The 23,854-nt window shown below is 42.8% G+C and overlaps 1 protein-coding gene across 1 annotated transcript in view; it reads right to left on the bottom strand.

Annotated features, from left to right (window-relative positions):
* Nucleotides 1-862: 862 nt before the first annotated feature.
* The window catches only part of CTSF (cathepsin F), a 146,856-nt gene continuing 123,864 nt past the window's right edge, over nt 863-23,854 (bottom strand). The window contains exons 12-14 of the mRNA XM_077456686.1: nt 9,888-9,978; nt 9,746-9,804; nt 863-4,598 (exon numbers count right to left, since the gene is read on the bottom strand). Coding sequence (XP_077312812.1) covers nt 4,524-4,598; nt 9,746-9,804; nt 9,888-9,978 — 225 coding nt within the window. The 3' untranslated portion in view covers nt 863-4,523. The remainder of the gene's footprint in view (nt 4,599-9,745; nt 9,805-9,887; nt 9,979-23,854) is intronic.

The raw sequence follows: 23,854 nt of genomic DNA, 5'->3' as shown, positions 1-23,854 counted from the left end.
CTTTGGGGCGCTGTATTTACCGCTCCTAAAGTGCCCCTTCCCATTGAAAACAATGAAAATAATTCCACCTTTTCAGACTGCTGGAACATTGTACGAGTTCGTCTCCTAGACTGTTGTCTGAGGTTGGATGGGATCACTGTTTGTTATGCGTTTATTGTTAAATACTTCTCTCCATTTGTGTGCCTAGGTGTGAATCCCCATTGTTAATCGAGTCACTTATTGTTTCTGTCTGTTGGCTAATTTGGCTAACTCTTGGAGGTTCCTATAATGGGATTAGCCTTGTGTCAGATTTTGCTTGTTATCAAACCATTGTGTGATGTTTTGTGTAATATTTGTTTTTTTTTGTTCTTGTGGTGACTGACCTACTTTTGAAGTGTATAAAAACCTGTATTTCTGTTCAATAAACAATCATTCCTTTGGTTCTACCTCAACATGTTGGCGGTGTACGATGCCTGGCGTAAAAAGGCTAGCATTAGCTCTCAGCCTGCTGGAACGGTTTGGAGGGCAGGAGGCACTGTTTGGCAGAAACACCCAGGCTTGGTGCCAGGCGTTCCGTCACACAACCCAAATAGTTATGGATTTGCTTCTTGCAATAAAAAAAGAAATACAGTAACTGCTTCTGTAGGATATTGTACCTACGGTAATTAGGATACAAGTTCATAAAAAAACAGGTATCGTTAAATTTTCACTATTGAATATTGCTACACAATTTTAGTTCAATGAAAAGGAAAATAATAAGTTCTCTATAAATAGCATCTAAACCTTACAGAATGTTATCATAAATTACTTAATCAGTTTGACTTAGCTGGTGATCTTTACTGTTCAGTTTTGTAAAATACAAGAAATTTGCATTACTCAGGGATAGTCATACCTGAAATATTTATTTATAATAATTACATATCTTTATCAGAATTGGTTAAGCTTATTATAATTACCTGCACTTTTTATGTTATTCATTTTCTTATTACTATACTTATAAGAATAATAACAACACGTATATACAGTACACCAAAAGATATGTAGAGCACCAACATTTTATAGTACAACCTTTGCAGCTTTAAAGCTGAGCTTTGGGGCAAAAAAACAAACAAAGCATTTACAGATTTTTATTTATTTTTTTATTTCTCCTTACTGTTCCTGGCCCATCGTTGCCTCTTCCTACACAGTAGAGCCCTTCTTCATTATATGAATTATTTTAGTTTTTAAAGTACCAGATATGCTACAGCTTTAATTGCTGTAGTACAGTAGGAGTGTCAAAGTATTAGAATAGGTGCCTTGGGACTGGGTCACTGGTCGTGTTACTGCTGCAAATAACACAAGTAACACTAAAGTCATTGCATACATGCTTCCTGCAGGGGGTAGAGAAAACATTGGGTACTAATGGAATTTACACTGCCCTCTGCACACACCATTGGATAGTTGTTGTGTAGGGACTAGCTCATGCAACATATTTGAAGGAAGGAAAAATGAAAAAAAAAGTCTAGCAAAAATATATTTAGAATTTTTCTCAGCAGAGCTGAGAAGACATCCAACCACCAAGGACACTAGCAAAAAACTCAGTCATGGTGTTTGGAGGCAGGGCTATAATTTGACTAGCTTAATGATCTGAGTTTTCCAGTGTACCAACCTCCTAAAGAAAACAGCATAACCTGACTGTACAATAATTTCTACAGTTCCTATGCCACTCAAATAAATAAAGGCTTATTCTAATACTATCAGTGCTGTACTATGATCAATGATTTCTACTGCCTTGCTCAAATCTGTATTCTATGCCCTGAGTTGCTAGAGGAAGCAGCTACAGGATGCCTTACATTGGTGCAGGGCACAGAGGGGGTTGGGAGATCACTTGAAGCAAGGAGTTCTTATGTATACAAGAAGTTATGTGGGGCACCTTGCAAACCTCTCCCCCTAATCAGCTGCTGTAAGAATCCTATGGTTGTCATGAGGTTCAAAAAGGAGCAAAGCAGGAGGAAAATTATTACTGATTTAGTACATGAGGTAGGTAGGAGAGGGAAGTTTAGTAAAGTGATTATGATTGCTCAGAGCTCAGATTTTATTATTTTTTTAATACACCTGAATCTTTCCACTACTAGGGAGACAGTGCTGGTAAAGTACTCAATGTTAACAAATGCGTGTGTATTTAAAAAACAAAACAAATGACAGAGCTATCCGTGCTGTGAAACTGCACATACATTTTTTCTGTACGAATGGGGGTAAAATCAAATGTTATTAGGCTAATTTTTTCTGCAGGTGGGATGATATTCATTCATAAAAAATACAGCAGTGCTATAGTATTTTGCAATTATACATGCAAACAGTCTGTAATTAGGTCTCTCATGTTATTTGTCTTCAGAAACTTGAGAACTTGCTAATTGTCTATGTATTACGTTCTTCTGTTTATGCTTTATTGGAGGGACCTTATCCTATTTATTCCTTCGACTGACTATGGTAAGCACAGATGCACATCTTTGTCACCATAGATGTTATTACTGTGGCTGTTATGTCCATTTCAATACTAATGAAAAACGGTTTTGGATTAAAACAAAATATATAATCTTTGATCATGAGCTCCAACTAGTGGCCATAATGCAGCATTTAGTTACATAACAGTTGCATGCAGTATTTTGCAGATTTAAAGGAGTTGTAAAGGCAGATTTTTTTTTTATCTTAATGCATTAAGATAAAAAAAACTTTTCTGTGTAGCAGCCTCTTCAGCACCCACTAATTACTTACCTGAGTCCATCTCTCTGCAGGGATGTCCACGAGTGTCTTGCACAGAACAAATGTACATGCAGTTTCACAAGACCCTATAGTGTTTCCAATTACAGCCAAAGACAAATTAATTTGTGCCCTTTCAGGAAAAAAGAAGAATCCACAATATTCTTTGAAATAACTTGAAAAAGAAAAGTAATTGGCATCCGAAATTGCTTATTTTTGAATTTTGATTCACTTTTGAATTGGATTTTCTTTTAACAATGAAGTCCTCCTCAGTCTTCTTCCTTTGAGTTCACTGTTCCTCAAAAAATGATGGAGTGGTGTGATCAGACACTGATGTACCTTGACCTTGGAGTTCACCTTCTATCTCTTTAGACGTTTTCCTTAAGTCTTTGTCTACCATTCACACTATTCTGTTTAATCTGGGGCCGATTTTTCTCTTGAGGCTTTGCCCAGGGAGGTTGGCTACACACTCGTGGACCTTAAACTTCTTTATAATATTTGCAACTGCAGTCACAGGAAAATCACATTGCTTGGAGATGGTCTTATAACCTTTACCTTTGACATCCTGGTCTATTATTTTCTGTCTCACCTCCTCAGACAACTTTGCTTTCCATGGTCTGTTCAGTGTGGTGCACATGGTAATACCAAATAGTACGGTGACTATTTTTCTGTAATTAGAGTGACTGACTGATTACATTATTGAGAATGCCTGTGATACCAATGACATAAAAGTTAGTTTGAACTATCACTAGGATACAGTTATTTATATTCTTTTTTTAGGGGTACTAACAATTCTGTTAAGGCCATTTTTAGAATATCCGTAGAATACGCATAAATGAATCACTTTTCACCAATTCTTTGTTTTGCTCTTTGTTATTCCAGAGGCATGCAGAACATATATGGAGGTATTGCTTTTACATGCATCACTTTTTAGGATGAAAGGAGCATTGTTTTAATGAGCTGAAAGGATACCAACAAATTTGTCTACGGCTGTAATGTGTATGTCTAGCTTAAACTTTTTTTCTTGTTTTGGATAGCGTGGAAAGTGATTCTTGCTGATCGCAAAGGAAAGAAACACAGACAGAAACAGTGCTCTGAATTCAGACAAGCTATACACTATACACTATAGAAGGATATGCTTTGTTCGTATTTCATGTCTGAAGTTTACAACCACTTTAATTATCATTAGAACATCTGTCCCTCATTTTAGTATTTCCACTTCCTTGACAATGGTCACAGGTAAGATAAAGAGGTTATTATCGCCAGCAGGAAAGTAGACTAATAAAACTTGAAAGAGAGTATATCCCTTCCCCACTCAATGTAAAACTATGCATTTGTAATTTTATGCATTGCTTTTCAACAGCATTCTGATAACGCAGATTTTAACAGTCAGAGGTGTTGCTAGCAATCACAAATATCAATAACTATCTACATTATTGTGCAATCTGGGAAAACTATAAGAGTCAGGAACTAAAGAAAAAATAATTAGTAATAAAATGTTAAGTAATTTCATTATTGATTTACATAACCAGCTAAAAAAAATTAGAGCACCCCACATTTTTGGGGGGTTTGGTTAAAATAGTATGTTAGTGGCACATTTTATACTTCCACTAATTTTTGTTTTCACCTGAAGTCAAAACCATAGATGAGAATTACAGTTTTCTAAAGGAAGGTATATGTCATCTTTTCCCAGGATTGATTCAAGTCTCAGATCATATGAATCTCAAGTTACATCATGCCACATCAATGCTTCCCACTAGAATTATTTTAGTATGAAGACAAAAAGAACTCATCAGTGGAGATGTCTAATTCACCACAGCAGAGCTACACATTTGATTCACACCGCAAGCTCCTGAGCCTCGCTTCAAATAGTAATAGCCCTATGAAGAAAAGAAGGGGTGGAAATCAACATTTTGATTAGTACAATAAAATATACCTCACTTTATCTGTGTTAGATTATAATGCTTGTCACAGGCATTCAAGGACAGAAGCTGGCAAAATTTTTGTGGTTAAGCCTGGAGTTTAAATCAGCTAAATATACTCTAGGCATATCAAAACAAAATGTGTTTAATGTCGTACGTTTAGTTTACTTTAGAAAGCAGCCATAGGCTGACTAGAAATGCCTGTTCCCTACCAGCAACTGCAGTGCAGGACCCCTGGTTTCTGTAGAGAAGCGATGGGTCACACTACAGAAGTCCGACACGGCCCCCATTGAAATCAGACCTATACAGCGTAGCTCTGCAATTATTGCTCTCCACTGATTGAGGAGTTCTGGTTCTGACCCGGGGGGTGGGGGGGCCGAGGGTGCAGTGTTGACAGATCTCTGCAAAACAATCACGACTTCTTCACATTACACAAGGGTCGCACTTTGCAGCTAGTAGCAGAGGAGTTTTTCCACTTAGGCTGTAGCTGTTTTTATATAAAAAAAAATAACAAACAACTTTTGTTTCAATGCACCTGGAATGTATTTGGCTGATTTTAAAGGAAATATTGCATTTCAAGTGTATACAAAGGCAGAATGTAGTTTATGATAAGATTTTCATTGCTGTTTGTGTCACTGCTGTAAAAATTTACCTCCCTAACTGCTCTGGTAACTATTGTAACCAAGACAGAGAATGAGGGGAAATAAAAAAAATCTAAGTTGTCAAAAGAACAATAGGCAAGGAAAACATCCTCTAATGGAGGCACATTATGTGAGACAACTCTCGAAGATGGGAATTTCATTGACTTTTGGATCCACTCTCATTTCCTGTTGCTGCCTATGGCAGAATTGGACACTAGGCACAGACACGATGCCAGCCCCTAGGGGCAATTACCCTCCCATAACTAGGCTGCTCGGTTATAGCAAGCAGAAACAAAAAGTGACAATACATACCACACCAGAGGAGGGAGCTGTATCCCCCAATGGACTCTAAGAATTTAATGGATTTTAAGGGGAGTATAAAAAACATTTTTTACTTTTATTTAGGGACAAAGCAGTTCATATTCATGAACCACTGGACATCCCCAAACAGTTCAAAAACAGTGAGGCAGGCACATCCCAAAGGTAACAGGTGAACCATAGCCCAACAACCAAACAAACCGGAGCTCTTATAGCAGTCAAAACATTGTGACTGAAACCAGCATCCACTGAGGCTGACAACTACCTTATATAGCACTTTGTAAATATGTGCAAAAAAAACAACATAAAAACCTGAGCGCCAAAGAGAGGCGCTCAGTGCACAGCGCTCGACTCTCACCAATGCTTTATCCAAAGGCAAAAAAGAGGGTAAATTTATCAATGTATGTATTTCACTAAAAAAAATCTAAATAAAAATAAATAAAATATCTAAAAAAAATCAAAACAAATGGGATAGAAGGCAAATAGCTAAATAAAGAATAATGAATGGGTAGCCCTAAACGAAACATTAAAAAACCGACACTAAAAGTATGCTGCTGTCAACCATGGAGGAGGGTATCCACCTGAGTAAAGACACGGAAGAGGGAAAGGACAGCACCACTGCTCTAGTGTAACATGTCAATGTAAGCCTTTATTAAAACAATATAAAAAGATATTGCACACAATGATGCATTGGGAGCAATAAAGGGCAAAATCGAGCGCCGCTGTCAGTGCACTGTCCCGAGCCACACAGGGGACCAGATCATAACCCAGTGTTCGGACTGATGAGAATGTGCCAGCTCTTCCTAGGCGCTGAGCTGCCGCCTCATGTCCCAGTGCCAAAAAGGTTCACTACACAGATGAGACCACCAGAGGATCCAGGTTGCAACAGGATGCGTTTCAAGGAAATTTTACTATTTTTCAGCTGAACTATACTGGGCTACCTGCTTAGACGATAAAGCCTGCAACAGGAAGAAGGGAGGGGCAGATGAACTGTCAGGTGCTGGGCGTTGTGGGAATGTGAGTAAATTTTACAAAATGAATAAATTAAAAACTCCCCTAAAGACAGCAACCAACAGTACCATATAACGTGTCCAATGGACATGGAAAAATATCAGTCTAGAAAGTATATTTATTATAAGATCTATCTAATTCAAGCTAATGCATATACAGTTTAAGGTTTTTGATAAAGGCCTGCCAAATGCTGAGAAGAGACTGGAAGACTTAATCAAAGAGAGTTTTGGGGGTAATGGAGAGAGCTAGCATATATCCTGTACCTCATGCATCTACTATTTGTGCCTTCCAAATCTGAGAAAACAGACATCTCCCTACTTTTGGATTCCACAGGTGAGGGCAAATGTTCATGAGAATCAAGATTTTTTCAGCAGGTTTGGTGCGTTTTCCAAAGTTTTCTGCATCCTATGGGGGGGGGGGGGCAGTTTTGGGTTGCCAATAGGTGGTGGCAATCCCCAAGGTAAGAAAGGAATGTTTATCTGTAGGATAGAGTACTTTTACCTTTCCGATTTCTGTCCTTACAGTCCTGGGGGAGAGGCATACTCTCAACACCTATAGCTTTATTATCTCACCCAGAGAAGCTTTGAATAGTTGGTTACCCACAAAGGGTAAATGCAGCAAGGCTTTTCCACTGATCCGCATATTAACCATAGGGTCCAACGCAACTAGACAGATAGAAGGCTAATGCATAACAGTGGATAGCTAGAGTCTGAAGTTGAATATCAGAGCCATTTGATCCATATAAGAAATGACTTATGGATCAGAATCTGCCAAATGTTATATCCAACCTCAGCAGGAAAGTGACTATAGTTTCTTGATTGTAGGGGCAAGGAAGAAACATCTGAATAGTAGGGGCCTTGATAATACATGCAACAGTTGGATCTATAGAATGTGGGATAGAGAATCTTGGAAAAATTACCCACTAAGGGAAAAAGAACAGAGGAAAGGAAAAGTTTATCCATGTTTCCAATCCTTTTAAATAAAGTCAAACAAGAGATGGAAAGGTCTTATATGAAGGAGGGCCCTACTTTCAAATTGGAAATGATGTTCATGTCCAAATAAGAGTCCTTGGGGGAATCGGAAAAAGGCTGCATTCAGACTGTGTAACTAGTTGCGACATGAGGTCATACTAGGCAGAAGAAAAGGCATCTGTTGTTAGGTAGTTGGTACAGATGCAGAGACACGCATGCTGGAGTGCAGATTTCACAAAATGAGCTGTCAAATTTAATGCTGCAGAAAAGGCCAATGGATTGGCCCACATTTGCACTGCGATGTGGCCCTCCATTTTACACCTTATGTTGCTTGGGAAAAAAGCAAGAAAAGCAAACAGAATGAGAGATTACAGCAATGAAAAATGCAAGCACTAGCAAATACCATGCGTCCCTTATGGAATATGCATGAAACCCAGAGTGAAGTGGAGGATCAGGTCCACAGTCTTTAATGCTGTGAAACAATCTTTACTGCAAGCGGGTAATAATGGCCTAAATTTGTGCCTGGTGTCCAATTTTCCTGCAGGCAGCAGTCTAATACATAGTTAAAGAATTTAATGTGATAGACTTACTTTTAAATCAGGTGTCATGGGGTACTTCACACTACTGCTTTTTTCATTGCGTTATTAACCACTTGCCGACCGCCGCACGACGATGTACGTCCTATTTTTGAAGAGGGATATCTCGGTAACGGCAGCAGCTGCTGCCACAACCGAGATATCCATCTCTTCAGGCGGCGGTCGGCTGTACGATAACGGTGGTCTCCGCGGCGGATTCGCCGCGAGATCACCGCTATCGGCGGCGGGAGAGGTGCCACCCCCCCTCCCGCACCTTCCGCCGCTTACCGGAGCCGTCGGTAGCGGTGGAGGCGATCGGGTCCTTCCGTCTGATGGGCATAGAGACAAGTGAGGCTAAGATGGCCCCCACTCGTCTCTATACCATAGGAGGGCGGAAGCGACGTCAAAACGTCACTTCCGCCCATACCTCTTAAAGGTATATATTTTTTTTAAATGTCAGATTTTCTTTTTTTTTTTTTTTTGTTGCATTTTAGCCCAAATATGAGATCTGAGGACCTTTTGACCCCAGATCTCATATTTAAGAGGACCTGTCATGCTTTTTTCTATTACAAGGGATGTTTACATTCCTTGTAATAGGAATAAAAGTGATCCATTTTATTTATTTTTTTTAAAAAGTGTAAAAATAAATAAAATAAATTAAAATAAATAAGAAAAAAAAAAAATTTTTTTTAAAAACACCCCGTTACGACGAGCTTGCGCACAGAAGCGAGTGCATACGTGAGTAGCGCCCGCATATGAAAACGGTGGTCAAACCACATATGTGAGGTATTGCCGCGATCGGTAGAACGAGAGCAATAATTCTAGCCCTAGACCTCCTCTGTAACGCAAAAAATGCAACCTGTAGAATTTTTTAAATGTCGCTTATGGAGATTTTTGAGGCTAAAAGTTTGACGCCATTCCACGAGCGGGCGCAATTTTGAAGCATGACATGTTGGGTATCAATTTACTCGGCATACCATTATCTTTCACAGTATAAAAAAAAATTGGGCTAATTTTACTGTTGTCTTATTTTTTTATTCAAAAAAGTGAATTTTTTCCAAAAAAAGTGCGCTTCTAAGACCGCTGCGCAAATACGGTGTGAAAAAAAGTATTTCAATGACCGCCATTTTATTCTCTAGGGTGTTAGAAAAAAAACAATATAAAATGTTTGGGGGTTCTAAGTAATTTTCTAGCAAAAAATAATGTTTTAAACATGGAAACACCAAGTCCGAAAAAGAGGCCTGGTCCTTAAGTGGTTAAACAGACAGGCTTGATTACCACTCCTCTGTCATCTCCCCAGCACTATGCAGCAGAAATCCCCCCCAGAATGCAGTAGTACTACCTTATTTCTACCCAGTAAAGTAAGTGCCATCAATATACAGTATTAGTAATTATTTCCTTCATGGGCATATGATTAGATCATAGCAGAGCTGACAAAGTGTTGACAGGAATATGAAGTCATCCATCTATATTAACTACTGCCCAAGTTCTTACAAAAGTCTTTCCTTGTAGTTTGCTTGATGGAAGCCCTGACTGACTGTCCTAGTTTGACATATGCTGAATTTGAATTCAAGAGTAGCTGTTCTTACCTGTTCTCCCCAGTCCGTTCCCCAGCTATTCTTGATTGCCCAGAAAGGCATTCCATTACCTGTGCAAAGCGAAAAGTAAAAATTATGTAATTAAGGTGCACATTATTATAGTCAAATCATAAATGTGTGATGTATAACTTACGGTCTCCATAGCCCACTAGGAGTACAGCATGGTCAATGAACCAGGGACTGCAAAATATCTTGAATGGGTGAGAAATCCCTTTACGATAAAACTGAAAAACAAGCACAACACAGCTTGCAAGGGTTGACAATGGTAGTGTATATATTATGCTTAGTATATAGTATGCAAAATCATCTAATGCAAAACATGCAACAACATTATAAAACCCTTTCTAATTGTCCTAATGATCATAATGTTATGGATATGTGTATATCATTCTACACTGTAGAACAGACACCAATTGGAAGATGAAGTTTAAGAAGCATAAAAGAAAAAAAACATGCAGATGACAATTGAAGCTGCTCAAAATGGCTAGAAGATCAAGATTTTCCCTGTAGAATAGGAATGCTGGGGTTTTATTGTTACATCTACAACTAGCCTTTTGAAGAAGATGGGACAGAGGGGCCACTTTATCTAACAGGCAATCAAATCACTTTCAAATGAAGCAGAAAAAAAACCGCAGCAACTATATTTTGATTAAACAGATAACAAATGGGCTCCAAGGTGAGGCAGGAGGGTATGGAACTATGGGGGTGTGGTCCTGAGAGGCACGTGAGCAAGTAGGCCTCGCTCAGAGATATGCTTTAGAGACACCATTTCCTTTTGGTTATACACGTAGGGTTTACCCCTAAAGTTTTCTTTGCTCCAGCTATGCCCTCATGGAAAACATTGATATAATATACATATGGCAACGAGTGACCTTGGCTAGGGAGCCAATTGACACACGATTTATCTTTATCTCTTAAGAAGTCTTTGTTGATTGTAGAATAAACTCAGAAAGTGTACACAGCATGGGTTTCTATATTTTATTTAACCATATGCAAAGACACTGCAAAATATATTCCCATGGGCAAGAAGTTTAAAAGGCTAAATAAAAAAAAACCTATGTGGCTCATATCTACATTTAAAATAGCTGCTTTATACATAACAGGAAAAATAGAAGATTTAAAAACTAAAAAATGCATAATTTAAAAATCATTTAAATATAACAGAATATATCAAAAAGGAAATCAAGCCTGAAAAAAAACATAAAACAAATAACAGGTTGCAAAAGGTATGACAAACCATAAAACAATTCTTCAAATATTTTAACAGTAAAAAGGTCAGGTCTGAGCATGTGGGCCCTTTTCAGAATTTTACCGTAAGTTAGTTACTGGGGACAAAAAGGTGGCAAAATGTAATACCTTCTTCAGCTCCATGTATACAAAGAAAAATGTGGAAGCTCAAGAGTTTAAAGTGGTTGTAAACTCTTACACATACCCAGTTAAGTGACTGTGTGATAGACAGAGGTGAAACGAATCCTCCTTCATTAATTGTACCTGCTTATCTGCAGTTTTCTCTTTTCTAAAACCGTTCAAGGTGCAGAATTCATAAATCTTCTCTGAACAGTCAGAAAACAGGGAATTGGGAGCCAAAGCCACAATCTACAGGAGCTCTCTGAGGAGAGCCCTGAGAGCTGACTAGAGGGAAGGGACACACCTACAGGAACAATTTTTTTTCTCTTGGTGTCACAAAAACTTGTCAAAAGTGATTCATGCTTATAGCAGAGGAATGAAGCAACAGACAGAACCAACACGAAGGCTGGCCATACAATGTACATTTTTCCATTAGATGTACTAAAACCATATAATATGAGCTCAAACCTAAACACTTTGTAGGCAGGCCTTTTTACTACATTGTTGAAGGTAAATCTAAAGGAAAGTGAATAGGAAAATTGTATAATGTATGGGCAGCTGTGTTTTTCATTGAGACAAACACACACTATAGAGGCATATGCATAGGCCCCTACCTATTAGATTGTAACCTCCCAGCAGTAGGGCCCTTATAACTCTCTTGTATTGAATTGCATTATTGCTGTATTGTTTCCCTTTATATTGTAAAGCGCCGCACAAACTGTTGGTGCTATATGGCACTTTGCAACCCTATAGCACTAGAATGTGCAACCCAGAGCTCAAACACACACACAGTTGTGCTCAAAAGTTTACACACCCTGGCAGAATTTATGATTTCTTGGACATTTTTCAGAGAATATGAATAACACAAAAACTTTTCTTTCACTCATGGTTAGTGTTTTGCTGAAGTCATTTATTATCAATCAACTGTGTTTACTCTTTTTAAATCTTAATGGCAACAGAAACTACCCAAATGACCCTGATCAAAAGTTTACATACACCAGTTCTCCAGACTCTCCAGAACCTTCACTTTATTCAGCTGTATCCAATGACAGGTTGACTTGGCCTTGTGTTTTGGATCATTGTCATGTCGTTGTGAATGTCCAAGTATGTCCCATGAGCAGCTTCCTGGCTAATGAATGCAAATGTTCCTCCAGTATTTTTTGATAACATACTGCATTCATCTTGCCAACAATTTTGACCAAATTTCCTGTGCCTTTGTAGCTCACACACCCCTAAAACATCAGCGATCCACCTCCGTACCTTTCATCATAGGGCTTGTTGACTCTTCTCCAAATGTAGCATTTATGGTTGTGGCCAAAAAGCAAAATTTTGGTCTCATCACTCCAAATGACTTTGTGCCAAAAGGTTTGTCTCTGTGCTGTTTGGCATACTGTAAGTGGTATACTTTGTGGCATTTGCGTAGTAATGGCTTTCTTCTGGCAACTCGACTATGCAGCCCATCTTTCTTCTTCTTGCCTCCTTTTTATGCATTTCGAAACAGCCACACCACGTTTTCAGAGAGTCCTGTATTTTACCTGAAGTTATTCATGGGTTATTCTTTGCATCCCAAACTATTTTCCTGGCAGTTGTGGCTGAAATTTTAGTTGGTCTAGCTGACCGTGGTTTGGTGTCAACACAACCCCTCATTTTCCCCTTCTTGATTAGAGCTTGAACACTGACGATTGGCATTCTCAATTCCTTTGATATATTTTTATATCCCCTTTCCTGTTTTATAAAGTTTAACTACCTTTTGTCTTTGAGCCTTTGACCATTCTTTTGGTTTCCCCATGACTCAGAATCCAGAAATGTCAGTGCAGCACTGGATGAAAGATTCAAGGGTCTGTCAGGGGTCCAGAAACTCACTGACCTTTTATACACACACACTAGTTATAAGTAAACAGATCACAGGTGAGAATGGTTACTTTTAATAGCCATTCATACCCCTCTGTGTCAACTAGTGTGCATGTTATCAAGCCAAAATCACCAGGGTATGTAAACTTGCAATCAGGATAATTTGGGTAGTTTCTGTTGCCATTATGATTTAAAAAGTGTAAACACAGTTAATTGATAAAATGGGTTCAGCCAAACACTAACCACGAGTTTAAGAAATGTTTTTGTTTTATCATTCATAGTCTCTAAAACATGAGCAAGAATCAAATTCTGCCAGGGTATGTAAACTTATGAGCACAACTGTATATATGTTGTATCCCGATACTACAGTTGTTCAAGTCCTTTTTTTTTTCTCTCAATAATCTACACTCAGTACCCCCCATAATGACAAAGAGAAAAAATAACATTTTAGAGATGTTCACAAATGTATGAAAAAGGAAAAATAGGATTTTTTGTACTCACCGTAAAATCCTTTTCTCCGTAGTTCACCGACTGACACAGCTCCTCTCTTAGACCATTGGGTTATTACACCACCTTCAGAAGAGGACTAGGCATAACATGTCAACATGTAATAATGAAAACTAGAACTTTCTAGTTCCGCCCAAGGGGCGGTCCCTTAGGTAACAACTCCACATCCTGCCTTGCAGTTTCAATACATCAACAAACAGTATAGCGTAAAGAAAAATATTAGGGGTGGGGTCTGTGTCAGGCGGTGAACTACAGAGAAAAGGATTTTACGGTGAGTACAAAAATTCCTATTTTCTCTTACATTCACCGACTGACAAAGCTGCTCTCTTAGACCATTGGGACGTCCCCAAGCAGTGCCAAAACGAGGGGTGGGAAAACAGCATAAAACTTCACCCACAATGGCATGTGGGAACTAGTATAAACTTTACCCACAAAAACGGCACTGTGTGGGAATAACCAAAACTTTTTTACCCACAAAACAAACCAGGGTGCTCCTCAACTGAGAGGCACTACCTTCAAACCACACCAGAACTGTGGTAACAAATGCAACAGTGCATTACTTAAAAAGGTACTGCGTTTTTACCAAAAAAAAACAGGAGAAATGTAAGTGCAATTGCAATTATACAGTCACCTGCAAAACTTTGCGGCCAAAACAGGCATCAGCCGATGCACTGACATCTACCTTGTAGAACTCTGTAAAAGTGTGAACAGACGACCAAGTCGCCACTTTACACGCTTGAGCGACAGACGCTTGATGTGGGAAGGTCCAAGATGTTCCAATTGCCCTTGTGGAGTGGCCCGTGACCGGAAAGGGGGGCACCTGCCCCTTCAAGGCATAGGCCTGTACTACAATCTGTCTGATCCACCTTGAAATGGTGGCCGACGGGACCACCATGCCTTTTTTCGGACCTGTCACCGAAACAAACAAGCAGTCTGACTTCCGAAAGGGAACCGTAGCAGACAAATCCCCAAACCATGTCCAGGGCTTGAAGGGCCACCTCCTTAGGATGTGTCGGCTTAGGACACAGAGATGGTAACACAATGTCTTCATTGATGTGGAACGCCGAAACCACCTTTGGCAGAAAAGAAGGATGTGGATGCAACACCACCTTATCCTTGTGGATAACCAGATAGGGTGCCTTGCAAGTCTAGGCCGCCAGTTCCGAAACCCTCCTGGCCGATGTAATAGTCACTAGAAAGACCACTTTCTGAGAAAGAGTTAACAGAGGGATCTCTCTGATATTTTCAAATGGCAGTTTTTGAACAGCCGTTAACACCAGGTTCAGATCCCACGGGGGTAACGGTGGACGCACCGGAGGAACTACATGTTGGACCCTTTGCACAAAAGTGCTCAATATAGAGTGAGACGTCAGGGGTCGCAAAAAAAAAAAAAAGACAGCCAAGGCTGATATTTGTCCTTTAATGGTGCTTAAAGTCAATTTCTGGTCTACTCCTTGCTGTAGAAAAAGCAGGATCCTGGATATAGAAAAGGAGCACGGACGCCAACCTTTCTCCTCACACATGGAGATGTAGGCCTTCCAGGTACGATGATATATCTCCTGGGAAGAAGATTTCCATGCTCTCAGCATAGTTGGGATCACCGAGTCCAAAAGACCCCGGTTCCTCAACACCTGGCTCTCAAAGGCCATGCCATTAAAACCAGCAATGGTAAAGCAGGATGGAGAATCAGACCTTGAGACAGAAGGTCCTCTCATAACGGCAGTCGCCAGGGGGTGTCTGCCACCAGGCGCACTAGGTCTGCGTACCAGGGATGCTGGGGCCAATCCGGGGCAATCAGTATTACTGGAATCCCCTAGCAGACGTGGTAACCGTTTCAACAGGGGAAAGGCATAGATCAGATGGTACTGATCCCACGGAGCCACCAGCGCACCTGAGGCGTCTGCCCAAGGATCTCTTGTCCTAGGCATGAATCTCGGCACCTTCCGATTGAGATGGGAGGCCAGAAGATCCACGTCTGGTGTGCCCCATTGCAGGCACAGTAGCCTGAATACCTCTGGATGCCACGCCCATTCTCCTGGGTCCAGCATCTGGCGACTTAGGTAATCCGCCTACCAGTTTTACACTCCTGGGATGTAAATGGCAGACAGGACCGGTACATGCCGCTCTGCCCACTGAAGGATGTGAGCGACCTCCCGTGCGGCGGCCGAGCTTCTTGTTCCTCCTTGGTGATTGACGTATGCCACGGCCGTGGAGTTGTCTGACCGGATCCTGATCGGACGCCCTCAAAGTCTTATCGACCATGTGGAGAGGCATAGCCTGATCGCTCTCAGCTCGAGCAGATTGATTGGCAACTTGGATTCCACTACAGACCAGAGGCCCTGGGTCGACTGAACTCCCATTACTCCACCCCAGCCAGTTAGGCTGGCTTCCATTGTGATCACTGTCTATTTCACAGGTAGGAACGACTTCCCGGACCGAAGTGCCGGGGACCTCAGCCACCAGAGCAAGGAATCCCTGACTAACTGGCTCACCTGAATTTGCCGATCCAGGGACAACGGAGATTTGTCCCATTTTGTCAAAATCTCCTTCTGCAGGACTCTGATGTGAAACTGGGCATACGGTACTGCCTCGAAGGAGGCCACCATGAGTCCTAGGACTCGCATGCAGAAGCACAGCGACAGCCACCTGCGGTTCATCAGCAGTTTTACCACGGCTGTGAGAGTCTGCAGCTTGTGTGAAGGGAGAAACTCTCGCTTCCATGGAGTCCAGCAGTAAGCCTAGGTACTCCAAGCGCTGAGTCGGTACAATCACCGACTTTTTTAGGTTCAACAGCCACCCAAATTCCTTCAGGGTCTGGTGATCACCACATCCTCCTCTTACTCTGTGGCGGAAGATGCTCTTAGGAGGAGATTGATAAAGACTCGGGGGGCTGAAGCCAAACCCAAAAGGGAGAGCCACAAATTGGTAGTAGGCTTCCCAAACTGCAAATAGCAGAAATCTCTGATGCTGAACTCTATCTTGTAGCCTGAGGAAATCAGATCACAGACCCATTGGTTGGACAACCGAGAGGTCCACTGGGCTGCAAACTCCCGAAGGCGACCCCCCACCCGTGCTGTGGGCAGGGGCAAACCTTCATGTGGTAGCACTTTTGCTAGCACGCTTGTTAGGCTTGCAGTTTCTGGGATGCTTTGGTCCTTCAGAGGTCGTCCTGTTGGGCTGGGGACGCTTCACCGGAGCCCCGGGAAGACGAAAATAGGATTTTTAAAACGGCTTACCTGTAAAATCCTTTTCTTTGATGTACATCAGGGGACACAGAGCTATAGTAATAACTATGTGGGTTATATCGGCATATCAGGTGCTGGACACTGGCACGCCCCTTAAGGCGTGAACTTCCCCCATATAACCCCTCCCATTACTGGGAGTCCTCAGTTTTGTAGCCAAGCAATCAAAGTGTATAAGAAGAAGAAGGGAGGGACCTCTGTGTCCCCTCGTGTACATCAAAGAAAAGGATTTTACAGGTAAGCCGTTTTAAAAATCCTATTTTCTTTTCTTACATCAGGGGACACAGAGCCATAGTAATAACTATGTGGGATGTCCCATAGCAATGGCAACTGAAGGGGGGGGGAGTAGAGACAGAATCAAGGAAACAGGAGGCCAGAGGACTCATACTGCAGCCTGCAGTGTATGTGTCATGGTTATGCAGTGATCTTCCTGTGTTTGCTTACCTCCCCTTATGTGTTCAGACTAAGAGGCCAGCCACTTCTAAGCATGGCTCCACCCCAGGCCCTATCAGGGAGCCCTATATTAACCTGTACACTACAGGCCATCAGTGCTGATCAACCATTGTGTATTCTTTTGTGTGTTAGCTTCCTGTTACCTGCCGTGTGCTCTTCTACTGTTTTCCGTTACCGACTTTGTCGTGTCTTTGACTATCCCTGTTTGTCTGTGATCCTGACCTTTTGGCGTGTCCCCGACTATTCTTGTCTGCTTGTGGCCCCGACCTTGGCTTTGTCCCTCACCATCCCTATCCTCCTGTTGCCTACTGTGGGTGTGAGCTGGGGGACCCTGGGGGTCGCGACCTGGAGCCAGTTGCAGCCAAGTCCATCCTCACCACTCGAGGCTCTGGTGAACACCTGCTGGCTCTTAGACTCCGCGCCCCAGGGAATCTTACGCTCTAACCCCGGTGGGATCCATCTTGGTGTTCTGGCGGTCCTGCCTCCCTATCACCTTGACCCCCGTCCACAGCAGTCAGCCATAGGGTCCACAACCTTGCGGTGCACTCCTGATCCCTACGGTGTGCATCTGTCACCTCGCCTCGGGGTGACCTGACAGTATGCTGTGCCCAAAGGCAATCTCCTCATGACCTTTAATATCGATTTGAAAAAAAAATAAAAAAATCGGATAAACGTCTGAACAAAAGACCAATGTTGCAGTCTTACAGATCAGAGCCATAGAGGCCTGATGATGCATCACCCAAGAGGCACTAATCGTCCTGGATGAAAGTGCTCTTAATATGACAAGGAAGAATTTTCTTCTTTAAGCTGAAGTTTGATCAATCACTTGACAAACCCATTTGGAAAATAGTGGATCTTGACGCTGCCTGTCCATATCTTGGACCCTCTGGCAGTACAAACAAAACCTGTGTTTTGCAAACCTGAGCGGTCACCCTTAAATAGATTCTGATCGCTCTTACTACTTTAAGAGACTGTAGTTCTTTCTCTTCCCCAAATTAAGGCTTCTGGGGAGAAAGGAGGAAGAATATCATCTTGGTTTAAATGAAAACCTGTTACCACTTTTGGTAAGAGTTCAGGATGAGGACATCAAATCACCTCGTCCCTATACATGATGAAATATGGCTCTTACAAGACAGAGCCGTTAGTTCCAAAACTCTTCTAGCAGAAGAAATGGCAAGCAAAAAAGATTATCTTTCTTGTCAAAGAACCAAGAGAATTTCTCATAAGGTTCAAACGGCTGATTTAACAAAGTCGACAAGACCAATTTTAAATCCTAAGGATTTAGAGGTGCCTTGATAGGGGGAATAAACTGTGTTACCCCCTGAATAAGCTACGTACCATGAGAGGGAAGCAAGAGGCCGTAGGAAAAGACATTGACACGGCCTGGATCTGGCTCTTGATAAAAGTCAAGGCCAGCTTCATTTCAGATCCCATATGCAGGAATCCTGCCTATTGACATAGCTCCAGGGGTGCCAACCCCTGGATCCATACCAAGAAACCTATGCCTTCCAGATTCTATAGGAAGTGATTCTGTAAGCCGCCTTCCATTAGTCAAAGTAGACACTACTGAAGATCACCCACGATCTTTTATAGAGTGGGATTCAACAGTCAAAACTGTTAAACTCCTTGTCCGTAGAGTAGGATGAAATACCGGACCCTGTGCAAGAAGGTCTGGCTATAATGGCAGAGTCCAAAGGACTTCAACTGCCCTCCTTATGATCTCGAAAAATTCAGATCTTCTGGGACCCGCTGGGGGCCACCAGAATCACCGCCTTCTGTTCCTGCTTAATCCTGCGGAGAAGGCGTGGAAGTAGCAGAGCTGGAGGAAATGCATAGATCAGTGAGAGCTGATCCCCTGGGAAGAATAATGCGTCTGTTCCGCCAGCTAGCAGACCCCTTGTTTGACAATGTTGTTGACCTAACTAATGAATGTGGACGCGAATAGGTCCATGTCCGGAGTACCCCATCTGACATATTGCTAGGAAGATGTCGGGGTGAAGAGATCATTCTCCCGGAAATAATTGTTGGCGTCTCGAGAAGTACGCCTGAAATATTAAAATTGCCAATAGGCAAGGAGTGTTGTGTTCTGCCAAAGCTAGAACATTATTCACTTTTTTAATTTTTTATTCATTTATTTATTGATGTAAGCCACCACCAAGCTCTGTCAGACTGAATCCTGTCAGGACAGTCCTGTAATCTGACCGCCAAGATTCTATGGCCATATATACTGCCTGAAACTTCCAAAAAGTTGATAGGCAAGGTCCTCTAACCTGGACCATCTCCCCTGGACAGAATCTTCTTCCAGGGCTGCTCCCCAGCCTAGAAGGCTGGCATCTGTTGTTGACATCTTGCAGGACAAAGATTTTCCCTCCTGCTGGATAACAACCACCAATTTAGGCTCTGACCTATGTCGGGAGCCAAGCGTATTGGAAACACACAAGGTCTAAATCCTTTTTATTCCAGACCAACCGGATGGTGTCTTGAAGCAGTCTTTGAATAAAACTGCGCGTAAGGGACGGCCTTGAAGGAGGCCACCATTTCCCCTAAAAATCTCCTGCAGCCAAAATGAAGGAATTTTCCTTCCTGATAAGTTGAATTAGTCCTACAATGGAACTGATTCACGTCAGGGGTAAGAATACCTTCTTCTGTATGGTCTTTATAACCAGCCCCCAAGTAACCTCTTTTATGGTTTTAAGGAGAATCTTCCTAGGCTAAGAATTCAACCTAGAGATTTCAGCTATCTACAGCTGAGATCAGACTCTGGTTTTAGACCTGAGACTGAATGATCTATTCAAAGTAGATCTTCTAATAGGCTAGGACCGCTATGCCTTGAGCCTTTAACCTGGCTAAAGGAGGTGCCAGAATCCTTCAGAACACTCGTAGTGCTGTGGCTAAGCCGAATGGCAGTGCCACGATTGATAAAAAAAAATAAAAACATGATATATATTATATATATATATATATACACATACACACACACACACACACATACACACACTTTGTATAGCAGAGATTTCTGGTAAGCGGGAAACTTTGGCACATGGAGATATGCAACTCCCCTCCTTGCAGGATGAACACAGCCGATCAACTTATGAAAGGATCGGATGTTTAAGTGTCAATTCAGATCTCCGAGATCTAGAATGGGTCTTACCTCTCTGCTTGGCTCTGGGACCTTAAAAGGTTTGAGCCAAAAACCCCAGTTCCACTAAGGCAGGGCTCGACAAACCCCGGGCGCCTGGTCGCATTTGCGCCTAGAATTCGTGTCCTGGCGACTGGGGCAACGCTGCTGGGGTATCCCGTCTCCATTTGGACCCCGAACTCCGCCGCGCAATTGCATCGGGCCGCGCCGGCCAGTAATTGAGGCCGCGGCTTTGCGGCCTTCTAAAATCTTTCGGTAGTCTGGCGCCATCTTGTGGTGGATGTAGAAATTACACCCTATTCCAATAATGCTAATTCCTAATGGAGTGAAGCTCCCCTGCCTGTTTTTCACTGCCCGCCCATTTCCTTCCCAAAGTGAAGAGAAGGAAGTGATTGCGGGCGTCATCTGGCGCCTTTTGCCCAACGGTGAGTGTGGTGGCTGGTAAATGGCTTCTCATTATATTATATATATATTATTAATTAATTTATTTATTCATTTATATATATATATATATATATATATATATATATATATATATATATATATATATATAATTTTTTTTTTTGTAAAAAGTAAAAAAAAAAAAAATATTTTAATTAAGGAAAAAAAAGGGGGGGGGGGGGCTGCGGCGCTATCTTCCCCTCACTCGTCTCCATGTCAGGCCAGGGACAGGTCCGGATCGCCGTTACCGACCTGGCTCCTAACTTTTTAAGCTGGCTCCTAGATTCCAAGCAAATTTGTCAAGTCCTGCACTAAGGGAAACTCGGATATCACTGACTGGGATAACAGCTGATCGAGAGACGAGAAAGACACTTCTCTTCTTTTTCTTTTCTTTTATTTTTTTCTGGAACCTTAGGAGCATTCTTTGAGGAGATAGACACTCTTGCATAAGACTGCCACATCAGCAGCCCCAAGGACGCCACAGGCAGCACCCAAACAGGACCCGAACCCTCGGATCGAAAGCCGACTGAGTCATCCGGGCTCTTGAAACTCTAGATGTAACCTAGAGAAAATTGCAGAAATCACTCTGCTCTTAACATTGTTCCTGCCAGACTTTGAGAATCTCAGGACCTTTCCCCTCAAACAAATGGGGGTGGCTCCTTCATGAGAAGGCCTTAGCATTCTGCTTGATGGGCTTTCTGCCCCCAAGATCCTAGCGCTGCCCCTGGGAACTTTCTCCTGAACCTGCCGATTGAGACCGTCGAGACTGCCTAAAGGCAGATACCCCAGGCATAGGAGAGGCTGCATGATTAAGGGACACAGACTGGCTAAGGGTTTTCACCTGGTGCTTCGGCTGACCAATATCTCAGCCATGGACCTCTGCAAAAATGCACTAGTCCAAGTATAAGCCATAGGGCTTAAAGAATCGAGTCCTTCATAGCATCTGCGAGACACTGTGCGTCAAATACACCAGCCCCCTGCCGGGTCTGCTGATCAGGCAGAACTTTCAGGTATCTCACATCTGTTCCTTAACTCATTGGAGTCCACATTCCAATGCATTGGCTTGACTCAAAATGTGCTCCACCACAATAGTGGAGCAGACTTTAAGGGGTTAATGGACTGAACTACTTCAATTGCAGCCAGAACTGCAAAAGACATCTTGTCTTTAAAAGGAAAATCCAACCTTAACTTGCTGGATCCTTTACCATCAGTGCATTATCCACTGGACATGTGAGACTCTGCTCACTGGGGTGATTGCAGCATTAATAGCTGGAACCCCCCATTTCTTTCAGAAAAATGTTCCCATTCAGAATACATAGCTATGCATTTTTAGTGCTTCTTGCACATTTGCACTACAGAACTTGTTCCATAGGACACCATGTTCAATGGACTCCCAGGTGATACCCCAAGAGCCTGTGGCAGGCAACAAAAGGGTTAAGTAAGGGAGTAGACTAACACCTGACTTGTGCAGCTACTCCCTGTTAGGATCCTCTGAAGAGGAATTTGAACATTTTCTCATTCTGAGAAGCTGAAGAGGGCCCTTCTCCACTAGATTCCTCAGAAGTGGAATCATCAGTTTCCTCCCGATCCTCTGAGGGGGATTCCTCTCCTTTATCCCAGAGTTCCTCACGCTGAGGGTCCTGGGTGACAGAGGGGGGCCTAGTGCGTTTTCGTCCACTGAGTGAAGATGTGATTAAGGCCTCTAATCTTTCCTCTATGGTTTCCTTTATGGTTGAGGAAAAAACCTCCTGTGTAATGTACACAGGGGCTGAAGTGCCAGAAGTGCCAGAAGCAGCTGCATCCCCTGACCCCGTTGGCTCTCCCTGGCCAGACTCCCTGGGTCCTACAGGGGGGGAAGGTGCTGCAGAGGGGGAGGTCCTCAGAGCCTGAAGAGGACCCATTAGAGCCCCTATTCTTTGGGGTACTTGTACCTCTTTTACCCATAGTGCAAAGCAACAAAAGGTAGAGGTACCACACAAAAAAATGCACTGACTGCTGAGCCTTGTAGTTCAGCAACTGCCGCTGCTACTTAAGACTCAGTCTGGTGCCTAAGTAAATGCTGCCTGGGAATGCCTGTGTCTCCCACACTCACATGCGCCTGTCAGCTCTGTGTCCCTCCATAGGCTGTGTGCATCTGAAAAAGAGTGCACTTTAAAGCCTGTGTAGCCTAGTGCTCTGCCCCCCCCCCTCCTCCGACCACTTCCTCCCCCCCCCCCCGCTCATTTTTAAAAACGAGTGTTTCACGAGCGAGCAGAAACGCTGGCAAGCATGGGGGGGGGAGGCTGGGACAGAGGAGAGGGAAGGGCCGTTGGATGTGAGGTCGCTGTAATGGCGGTGGCGGTCGGGGGCGGACGGTGGTGGGGTATATTACCGCTCTCTGCCCAGGCCTGTCTCAGCCCCGTAATCCGTGGAGGGAGAATCCCAGAATCCCAATCTTCACCTCTCACGGTGGGCTCCGTTAGGAAAAAAAACCTTCAGAGACTAGGGCCCCCTTAAATAGGGGGATCCGAAGTTCTGGGCCCGTAAAGCACCCTGCCAGGAATATGGCTGAAAAAAACAAATACTGGATCCCAGGGTCCAACTCTCTAAAAAGAGAAGTGTTACAGGTAAAACCTTGTTTCTTCGGACACGAGGCCCGGGTACCATCCAAGAGCTGTTAGACATTCCATCACAGACCCTCTCTCCGATCAGTGCAGGGTGGCTGCTGGCCCGGCACACTGTGACGCAGACTTCAGTAGCTTGGTCATATGTGTGCCGCGGAGCAATTACGCTCACGACCGCCTCTGGAGTTGAGGCATGTCGAGGCCGACCCAATGCGGAGCTCTGGTCTGCACACGCTCGCTGGCCAGGCTGGGGAGATTACAAGGATAAGAGTATCCAGCCTGTCACCCAGCCGGCTGTTGAGAGCAGATCACACAATCTTTAATCCTGCGCAAAAAAGCAAAGCTTCTACAGAAAAAAAAACATGGACTGATGGGCCCGCAGGGTTCCTAGGTCCTTCTTCACTAGGCAGAAAAAAACTGAAGCTACAAGGCAGGCTGTGGGGTTGTTACCTAAGGGACCGCCCCTTGGGTGGAACTAGAAAGTTCTAGTTTTTATTATTACATGTTAAAGTGGTAG

Source organism: Lithobates pipiens, unplaced genomic scaffold, assembly GCF_037356315.1.
Source record: "Lithobates pipiens isolate NorthernLeopardFrog02 unplaced genomic scaffold, aLitPip1_a1.2 Scaffold_10, whole genome shotgun sequence".
NCBI lineage: Eukaryota > Metazoa > Chordata > Amphibia > Anura > Ranidae > Lithobates > Lithobates pipiens.
Note: the sequence above shows the minus strand (reverse complement) of the source record. Positions and strands in the feature narration are given on the sequence as shown.